This window comes from Ictalurus furcatus, chromosome 23 (assembly GCF_023375685.1).
Source record: "Ictalurus furcatus strain D&B chromosome 23, Billie_1.0, whole genome shotgun sequence".
NCBI lineage: Eukaryota > Metazoa > Chordata > Actinopteri > Siluriformes > Ictaluridae > Ictalurus > Ictalurus furcatus.
The window spans coordinates 5,425,467-5,436,181 of record NC_071277.1 but is presented as its reverse complement, the minus strand read 5'-3'; the positions used below and the strand labels follow the sequence as shown (position 1 = coordinate 5,436,181).

Here is a 10,715-nt window from a genome sequence, read left to right as displayed (position 1 = left end):
TTTATAGCCGACTGGAATTCTGAACAAGAATGCATTATGGTGCTGTGTCCGTTTTTTTTTTCCCCTCCCATATCCCAGCAAGGCACTAAATCAAGCTATGATGTCTACACAACACTACTTTACATTCTGGACAGCAGAGCCCAAGACACACAGCGGCTCTGAAAGTTATGGTTTCATGGCATATTTTTTTTATATGGCTTAGGAGTCACAGATGTTGGGTCTGGTGAACAGTTTGTCACCCAGACTCCTTCACTGTCAATGTGCACTGATGAGCTATTGTGATTTGGTTATAGCCAGATGAAATATTATATACTGCTGCCACCTAGTGGGCAAATATCTAACAAACATTTCTGCTAGTCAGTTGAAACCAGAGAAATAAAACTAATCCTGGATCTGCAGTGTACCTGCACGTGCGTAACGCTTCAGTCTGACAGCTTTTCATGACCTCCAATAAGTCACACTTTAAGGCTCTGACATTAAGCAGACGTCTAAACCAGATCTGTGGGTTTCAGGGCTTTGGGCTCCAACGTTTCGCCCATGGTCAGGAATTCGTTCCAGTTGCTGCGGAAGCCACGGGAGTACACACCCGTGTCGATGATGAGGCCCCAGACTAGACTGCGTCCCGTTTTGTCCCTCAGAGCGATCCGAGCCTCGCGCTCCGTTACGTTGTAGCTGACGTTGATCAGCTGCAGCACCAGCAGGTGGAGCAGTCCACCGGTGACCATGCTGCTGTACCAGGCACAGGTGAAGCACAAGGCTGAGCTGGGCAAACACACAGGGATAGACTATTGATGAGAGATGAATGTTTAAACTGACATGTTGCTAAACACAGTGACTTTACAATTTACAACATGTCATTACATTGTGTGCGGTTCTTTTTTCAGACTTAGCATTTATTAGTGTTTTTAAACTCCTGAGCTTTGGATTTAGAAAGAGGCTTCCTGTAAAGTCAAACTTATTACCCTTACACTCAATAAACCTTAAAGCTGTACATAAGTACTGTACATAATAACTAATCTGTTTCAACTGGATTATTGTTTAAAGAATTTGTGTTTAATTTTGAATTGAAACAATTTTATTACTATAACACCTTTGTTTTGTTAATGCATTGACTTTATGTGGTTAAAACAAAGTGACAAATGTTCTCTCTGCGGTGCAAGAACGACACTGCTCATTTACTACATTCTGTCACCTACATGAATCTAGACGATCTAGAGGTGTGTCCCAAATCGCATGCTTCTGCACTATTCTGCGCCATTTTGTAGTATAAACAGTGTGAGTAGTGTGTTCGTGCTGAAAATTCCAACAAGAAGAAGTCAGTCCCTCCAGGAAACATCGGGATATTTGCAGGAGCTTGCAATTATTTTAAAACGGCCGCAGATTTGGGCCGAGACGCATCGTGATGACGTCACACGAAACGTCTCTGCCCAAATCTGCGGCATTCGGCCAAAGCCATCTTCGATTCACGTGCGTCAAACACAAGTACAGCTAAAAAGGGCTCATTTTCCAACAAACATCACTGCGAAAGAGCGCACCAAACTATTTTGTGCGACTGCGATTTCGCCGATTGAAGTAGTTTTCCGCAAAAATAATAAAAATAAATTAAAAACAAAATAAATCAATCACAAAAAAAATGCTGCAAACTGCATTGTGCATAGTCAAGCATTTTTGCCCACAGCAATCACAAACAAAAATAAAATCCTGTGAAATCCTGTATGGACTGAAGTGCAATATTTATTTGATGATGCGTTTATTCGATCAATAAAAATAAAACGTGTGGAATGTTGGACACTTCATGTACTCCAAGGTCAATGTTCAAGATGGCCGACAGCACTCCGCTGGACAAGACATCTTACAAATGGTAAAAGGTAACGGTGACAACCGTAAAATGAAGAAATTCGTTTTCGTTGCATTAGCGCCGCCACATTACATGTGTTTAGTAAAAAAAACTTTACTGTTCCATTTGAGACGAGACTACCCTTCTAAAATTCATACACTAGACTGTAGAGTGTAAGTGCATAGTGTGTGATTTAGGACACAACTTCTAGGTTTATAGCTCCATTCTTTATTCTTGTAGTGTAACCACCCTGCAGAGGCATCATGATGTTCTGAGGTTATGGATACTGCCTTCAAATTCCTTCCAGACGGGGGCGGGTTTACTTTAAATTTTGTTTTCCTTTGTTAGTATAAAAAGAAAAAAAACCTGTGAATGTTTACTGCTATGTGTTGCTCAATTTCGTTTTTTCCTTCTCAATGGAATATTTGGGAAAGGGAGGGGAGGAGAGAAGAAAAAAGGTGATGTTCAGCAGACATGTTTGGTAGACATGTTCAGCAGAAATGTCCAGCAGAAATGTTCAGCAGAAATGTTCAGCAGAAATGTTCAGCAGAAATGTTCAGTTCAGCAGAAATGTTCAGTAGAAATGTTCAGTAGAAATGTTCAGTAGAAATGTTCAGTTCAGCAGAAATGTTCAGCAGAAATGTTCAGTAGAAATGTTCAGTTCAGCAGAAATGTTCAATAAAAATGAAACTGGAAAAAAAAATTGATACCATAACGATGGCTCTGACCTGTCTGAATCATTTGGTAAGTGCTTTTTGTTAGGGTGGTTTTGGGTGATTCAAGCACCTAAAGATACTTTTTACAATTTATTAAATGTTAAACAGTTTGGACAAAATCCAATACACTGAAAATAATGCACAATTAGTTTACTTCAAATAGGAGCACTGATTTAAAATATATTCATAAGTGCTTCACTTTGGGGCAATCTCATCTGTGTATTTGACTGCTGTGACTACTGCAATGTATCTCTGGATGTAACCCTAATTGTAACACATTTACTGCAGTTTTAATCTAACTTTCCACAAGCTTTGAAATCTTTCAATGACATCAACAATGTGAAATGTTGAAACTGTAAGATATATTTTTTTAACATCATAAATATTTCGTTCAACTGTTTCCCATGTACTCAGTGAAATTCATTCAGTCAATTAAAGGAACAGCACACAGAATGGAAAAAAAAATAAAAAATTCAGACAGAAACACGTTTCTGTCTGCTCCTCTGTCTACTTTTTGATGTACTCTTCCACAAGATTGCTATAAACGTCATGTGAGAAATCTAATACCCTTGTCAAGGTTAGCAAAGCGTGAATTGGGCAAACCTTTAATTGTGATCCTTTTCCATAATATATATAAAAATAAACTACTTTTTTTAAAAAGCAGCTATGTAAAAGGGTTCGTACCTGGACTGACTGTAGACATCGGGGCAGTAAAGCAAGGCGGTCAGGAGGCTCTGGGTGGGACACACACTGTGCAGCACCAGGCTGATCCCATACAGCGAGGTCAACAGGAAGAAGAAGAGAGTCAGCAGGAAGCTGCGATGGTTGGCCTGACCCACACAGCTGTTAATCCTGTCCAAGCAACAATGCAGGTCAGGATTTGAATACAGCTTTCACTCGTATAATTGTATCATGCGCTAGATATTCTAGATTTTCCCCCCATTTTTTTTCCCCTAATTTGATCCTCACATCTTCTCCCCCATCATACAGATGGCTACACATGATGTCTAACAAGACACGTTACAACACCATCTGTCAGTTCCGTCTTTTCAGACTGTTCCTCACGCATTGTAACACACTCTGAGGACTATCCGCCCTCTTCCACATACGAGCTCACAGACACCAATGATTGGCTATTGTCGCTATGATTGACAGGAAAGAGAGAGTTTGCAATTCCGCCCACTAAGAGAACGGAGCCAATTTCGCTCTCTTGGGCTTCCAGCCACAGATGATTATGGCTTCGGTGGGACTGAACTCGCAACTTCTTGACGGTAGAGTGAATGCTTTTTTGTAGCAGCACTCAGGACTGATTTCAGTTATTTTAGGAAATATCTCAAATTAGCCATTTATAACAACAAATTACTTCTCGTTTTGTTTTTTTCCCTCAAGAAGCCAATGGGGAACCAGGTCCGTTAGCTATTAAATCAAATTAATGCCTGATTAATGTTTTTTATATTATATTTTTATATATATATATATATATATATATATATATATATATATATATATATATATATATACACACACACACACATACATACACTGAGTGTTTTGACATAAGGCATCGGCTCACGTTGTGCACACGGGTCCCTCATTAAGCCGTGTTCAGTACATAGGATTTTATAAACGCTGGCTTTGCTACGAGTCTGAAAGTTATCATCACCTGCTTAATTATAAACACTCATGCTTTCCCACTGATCTTTTATACTTGACTTGAAAACATTTTTCCACTCGCATTGTCAAACCGTGATTCTCTGATGTGGAACCCCTGGGGTCCATGATGTACAAAGTCAGAAATTCTATATAATTATATAGAATTATATATAAATTATATATAAATATAAAAAGTTATTACAGTTATAAGCCAAGATTTTAAAAATAAGAATATATAAACTCAAATGTAATGAAAATTTTTGTAAATAATTAATAAATAAAATAATTAAAAACGTGCTAGTAAAATGATATACAATATTTTCAATCTACATATTAATACTGTGTAATTGGTTCAAGTGGCGTAGGTGTCATATTCAGCAATAATGTTTACAATAAATAAAAATATATAACAGTACACTTTTTACTAATGTGCCTAATGTGTCAATAAATTTATCTGTGATTAATTTAATTTGCAATCATAAGGCACTGGAAGAGATCTCTAAATGTAAAGAATTTAAAATGTAAAAAAAATAAATAATAATTACTTTTAAAATAAAAATGTAAATGTATTTTAATTTAGTGGACATAAAATATAAATTTTAATTCATTTTATTTTACTCTGACCTGCTGTTCCCTGCTATACCCAATACATTATTACTATATTTATTATAATTATTTTTGCATTTATTTTATGGTGACTTTATTATACATTTTAGAATAGTTATTCTTTATTATATTTATCATCTTGTTTTTCCTATACATATTATATATTTTCCTTTATGTCGTTTATCATTTGCCTTCTATTTTGGAAAAGACTTTGAGCTCCATTTTGATGTACTAAAGTTGTAATAATAAAATCATTATTTATTTCTTGTTGTTATAATAATACTTGAACTATACCACGATGTCGTAAATGACAATGGTGGCCAGAGAAAAAAGTGAAAGAAATGCACCAGACACAGTGATGGTCCAGGCGTAGAACACAAGCGCTGCAGATCCTGCAGTGTCCGGCTCTTGGAGGTCGCACCAGCTTGCAGAACGGACACCAGTTCCTCTTACCGCTGTCTTTCTCCAGCACGCTGCCTGCCACAGCTCTGGGCTCAGCGCCCTGCTCAGCAAGACTCGTCCGATTGGCGATCACCACCTGATGCCGTGAGCCGTTGTGGTAGGCGGAGTCTACCTCCTGCAGAGGGCTGTGATACGTCACTGTGCTGTGCGTGTCAGCAGGACTGGGCTTGACGTAGCCCGGCCCTTTCTTGGTATGCATGAGGGCTAGGAGAGTAAGTGCCACGCCTAGCGTGATGATCCCGAGCTGTACGTTAGTGACGTCGCCTCGCGGCACGACCTCGGTGAGGAAGAGGTAGTACATGTAAAACAGAGAGAACAGTGCCAGGCTGAGGAAGAACAGCGTGCGTCCTTTCTTGCGGTGGGTGAAGTAGTAATACCAAAGCACCATGCCGGGTAGCGCCGTCAGGACTACGATACCCAGCAGGTAATGCAGAGCGGCGATGTGCAGGAGGATGGGAAGTAGGATAAGAGGCGGGATCAAGGACAGGTCGACTTTTTTAGCTCCTGAAATCCAGGGCACTCGCAGACGATCGGTCACCGTGGCCGCCACTCGAGATAGCGAGTCCGGGTTCTGGGGTTCTCTCTTCATCCATCTGTGGAACATCAGAGAATTTATTATATAACAACAGGTGCAAATTGTCTGCTCTTAGTGGTTTAAGTTCAACCTGGCAAAGAAAACACAGGTGACGAATCAAAGCTAGCTGAAATTGCTGCTCTTGTTCTGGCACTAGACTGGTCCTGGATATTTTCTATGACTTGTATACAATATTGCTCTATTATTCCACTTATTGGAATAACAGACTCGCTTTATTTTTCTTTCTTCAATTCAGGTTCGCAAAATTCTTTTAATTTAAGAATCTCTATTTGGCCGGTCCGAGGACGCAGGTCGTATGTTTGCTCTAAACCCCATCTAACGCATAATTCCCTTATTAATTGATGGCCCTCCTTCCCACACAGCTCCTCCCTCACCTGTCACAAGCCTCGTCCAGATCCTCACAGTCACAGCAGCACGCTGCCACGTGACTCCGCCCACCAAGTCGGTCCACATACTCACAGCAGCACAAAGTATCGTCTGGCTCCGCCGCTTTATTGGATCGCTTCTTCATGATGGACGGCAGCTCATCCAATCAGCTACAGAAGGTCATCATTCACCTTTAGGGAAACAGAAAAAGCAGAAATGAATTGAGGCCAGCAGCTTGTTTACACACTACAGCCTCATCCATAATACATCCTTTATCCTGCTGCCAATGTTTGCTTTAATGGCTCATATTTCAGACTCGGGCGCTTCATTCATTCTTGAACAATGTAGCAGCGCTATCGCGTGGCCTCAGCCCAGCAATCAGATGGTGAACCATGAGCGGAAAAAAGCTCAGGGTTCGATCAAAGCTGATAAGATCCTGCTGCTGCTGCCATTGTTCACCTGAGCAAGACATTTAACCTTGAATTTCTTGCTTCATATGAAATGTCCCAAGTGGTGACCAATGTCTGTCCCTTTGAGAAAATATAAAGCCGTGCGATACGACAAAAATTATCTCAACTGGCTATTTAAAAAGGGGGAGGAGCCACTCAATATGTCCCACCCCGACTTGGAAAATTACGTGGATACATCAAATAACGCTGCACGTTTCAGGAAACTTCACAGGGACTTGAAGTAGGTGGATTCAACATTTTTTTAAATCCTTGAGCCCACCCATTCCCAGCCATGTTCACAAAGCTCCACCCCCACTGGCCTGCAGAGTAAAAAGTATCAAGAGGCACATCCAAACACAAACAAGCTTTCTGGACAGGAAGTCAGTTATCCAAAACGGGGTTTCTCAACCAACTGTACTAAAGCCACATTTTAATCCTTTATAGTTTATCATGTTTTACATTTGTTTACGGTTAATTGTACAATCAATAATTTTTTAATGACTATTGCACTTCATTTAAATTAGTGTGGTTTTTTTGGGAGAGGAAGGAAGTCACTTCTGTAAAAGCAAACTTTTGCAACCGGACGTGTGGACAGAGTGGGAGAAATGAGAGCTGGAGCAAGTTTTCTTTTTGTACTTTTTTTTATTTTAGTAGGCTATAATGGCCACATATCATGCTGGTACTTCACTCCACCTTACAGTCAAGGTTGAAGCTCAGGTCTATTCATTAAAAGCACTGAGGTGTGAAGCTCCAATGCAGTGCAGCACTGACTGTAGTGGAAAAGACATAAACAGAAAGGATTACTACAGAATACACCAAAACACAGCAACACACACCAATATATATAAATATATACACACACACACACACACACACACACACACACACGTGTGTATGCAAGGTGTGTATGTATATATGTATGTATGTGTTTGTGTGTATATGCATGCATGTTTGCTTATGTTTATGTATGTATGTATGTATGTGTGTTTGTATGTATGCTTGTATATGTATGCATGTTTGTGTGTGTGTGTGTGTGTGTGTGTAGGTATGCATGTATATGTATGTTTGTGGGTGTATGTGTGTGTGTATTTATGTATGCGTGTTTGTATGTATGCTTATGTGTGCATGTATATGTATGCATGTTTGTGTATGTGTGCATGTGTGCGTGTGTGTGTAGGTATGCATGTATATGTATGTTTGTGGGTGTATGTGTGTGTGTATTTATGTATGCGTGTTTGTATGTATGCTTATGTGTGCATGTATATGTATGGATGTTTGTGTGTAGGTATGCATGTATATGTATGTTTGTGGGTGTATGTGTGTGTGTATTTATGTATGCGTGTTTGTATGTATGCTTATGTGTGCATGTATATGTATGCATGTTTGTGTATGTGTGCATGTGTGTGTGTGTGTGTAGGTATGCATGTATATGTATGTTTGTGGGTGTATGTGTGTGTGTATTTATGTATGTGTGTTTGTATGTATGCTTATGTGTGCATGTATATGTATGGATGTTTGTGTAGGTATGCATGTATGTATGTATGTATGTATGTATGTATGTGTGCATGTATATGTATGTTTGTGTATGTGTTTGTGTATATATGTATGCATGTGTGTTTGCGTGTATGTATGTTTGTATGTATGGGTGTGCATGTATATGTATGCATGTTTGTGTGTGTGTGTATGTATGTGTATGTATGCATGTATATATGTACCTTTGTGTACGTGTTTGTGAATGTATGCATGTTTGTGTATGTATGTATGCATGCGTGCGTGTGTGTTTGTATGCATTTATGTATGTATGTTTGTATGTGTATGTATGTATGTATGCATGTATGTATGCGTGTGTATGTATGCATGCGTGTGTACGTATGTATGTATGCATGTATGTATGCATATATATATGTTTGTGTATATATGTATGCATGTGTGTTTGCGTGTATGTATGTTTGTATGTCTGGGTGTGCATGTATATGTATGCATGTTTGTGTGTGTGTGTATGTATGTGTATGTATGCATGTATATATGTACCTTTGTGTACGTGTTTGTGAATGTATGTATGTTTGTGTATGTATGTATGCATGCGTGCGTGTGTGTTTGTATGCATTTATGTATGTATGTATGTATGCGTGTGTATGTATGCATGCGTGTGTACGTATGTATGTATGCATGTATGTATGCATATATATATAGAGAGAGAGAGAGAGAGAGAGAGAGAGAGAGAGAGAGAGATATGCATGCATGCGTGTTTGTATGTACGTTTGTGTGTGTGCGCGCGCAATATGGATGACGAGGAACAAGGTCACTGAGAACATAAATACGCCCTGAACAGTCTCTTTCCTTTTCTCATGCCTCGAGAAGAGATCGTTTTAGCAAGTATACGCTTAAAGAACACGGTTTAGTATTTAATTAACGCTTCTTATGCATTTTTATTCCCACCTGAGACACTATCCGTGTCTGAAAGCTGCTGTGTGTAGGTTTCGGTCTGAAAAGTTCATACATGACAAGGAAGCAGTGTGTGTACAGCCATACTGCATTTCTATGAAGTTATATCTAGTAGAAAATGCGGGCCGTGAGGGACTTTACCGTGTTTTTCCTGAAAGGACACGAATTCTCAGAGCTCTCACACGTTTATCGCGTCTTACCTGTGTTTGGCGATGTGACATGTTGAGGAAATCGCTCAGCCTTGGTAACGCACCCGCCCTTCGGGTTGCCAGGTCGCGTTTTTTTATTTTATGTTTTTATCCCTGTGCGAAAACATTCCTCGGTTTTACTTAACACAGATCCATTGTAGGGTTTGAAGAATTCATTATCCAAGATCGAAGTGGTTCGCTCTCTCTACACCAAGATATATACCAGTAACACAATGGATAACCTGAGACCGGACACTGTCCTTTATCTCATACATGGTCCTCCGATTCGCTTCATGTCCGGTCCATACTAGTCAACGAAGCGCTGAACGGGGTTGCCAGATCCCTCCCTTAAAATCCTCTCACATTTTTTAAATTTGGAACATTAAACATAATGTGCCTAATTCGAGAAGAGTCTGTCTGCGTCCCGCAAGACTACAAACCACGCCTATTACAAGGAACGCCTACTAGCAAATGACACTACACAACATTCCCTCCCACCCACTTGGAAATAAGCGAGCGAATTTTGTCAATTTCCCGAACACTAACCATATATGTTGTGGTCTTGTAATACTGAACATGCTTTGTAAGGGGCGTGGTTGGTAATCCTGTCTGATATTTTACATATTTGTTGTGGGCGTAACTTGTAATAGTGTGCGTGCTTTGTAAGGGGCGTGGTTTTTAATCCTTACTGATATTTTACGTATATGTTGTGTGCGTAACTTGTAATAGTGGGAATGCTTTGTAAGGGGCGTGGTTTGTAATCCTGTCTGATATTTTACGTAATCGTGGGCGTGACTTGTAATAGTGGGCATGCTTTGTAAGGGGTGTGGTTTTTAATCCTTACTGATATTTTAAGTATATGTTGTGTGCGTAACTTGTAATAGTGGGCGTGCTTTGCAAGGCGTGTGGTTTGCAATCCTGCAGGAAACAGACGGGTACACTTGCCTAGTTCAGGGGTAGGAGGTACACCTGACAGTTAATTGGAGACTAAGGTGAACTGATTAAACAATTGAAATTTTGCAGATTAGACTGAAGACCCCAGGCCTAATTCATCCCTTAGCGGTAGATCCGGACCCTGTCCCGGGAACCCTGTTCACACCTGGTATTAATATGCGTCCTGGGTCTTGAAGATGCATTGTGTTACAATCACTCAAACCACATGCACAGGTGGTCTGGGTATGATATGACCACATGACGTTTGTAAAGTATTGATTTCTGCCTGAAAACAAATGCAGTGGAAGGCTGATGTATGTGCGCGACACCTTTTCTCCAGTGGAAATTATGTACGGAATCCGAATGCAAGTGGTCATTCATAATGCCAAGTGTGTTTGGCTATGCGTCCCAACTATCTACTAATGATCACTTGAGACGCATGTTAATACCAGGTGTGAACAGGGT

General features: G+C 39.9%; 1 protein-coding gene across 2 annotated transcripts; it reads right to left on the bottom strand.

The window, feature by feature from the left end:
• Positions 1-26: 26 nt before the first annotated feature.
• zdhhc23b (zinc finger DHHC-type palmitoyltransferase 23b) lies at positions 27-9,722 on the bottom strand. 2 transcript variants are annotated; one of them, XM_053611484.1, is made up of 5 exons: positions 9,330-9,722; positions 6,244-7,454; positions 5,160-5,867; positions 3,238-3,405; positions 27-762 (listed from the first exon to the last, which is right to left on the bottom strand). In XM_053611484.1, exons 2-5 carry the CDS (start codon positions 6,378-6,380, stop codon positions 489-491), a joined length of 1,287 nt encoding a protein of 428 aa, XP_053467459.1. In that variant the 5' UTR covers positions 6,381-7,454; positions 9,330-9,722; the 3' UTR covers positions 27-488. The 2 variants fall into 2 exon arrangements, with proteins under 2 accessions (XP_053467459.1, XP_053467458.1); XM_053611483.1 differs by having other exon boundaries at positions 6,244-6,426.
• Between the last annotated feature and the right edge of the window lie 993 nt (positions 9,723-10,715).

Bases quoted from the DNA above. Each gene is read 5' to 3' on its own strand.
- zdhhc23b (XM_053611484.1), bottom strand. From the start codon at position 6,380: ATGAAGAAGCGATCCAATAAAGCGGCGGAGCCAGACGATACTTTGTGC. The intron at 3,406-5,159 runs GTGCATTTCTTT...TTGCTTGGACAG, and splicing joins CTGGACCATCACTGTGTCTG to GATTAACAGCTGTGTGGGTC. The intron at 763-3,237 runs GTACGAACCCTT...GTGTTTGCCCAG, and splicing joins GATGTCTACAGTCAGTCCAG to CTCAGCCTTGTGCTTCACCT.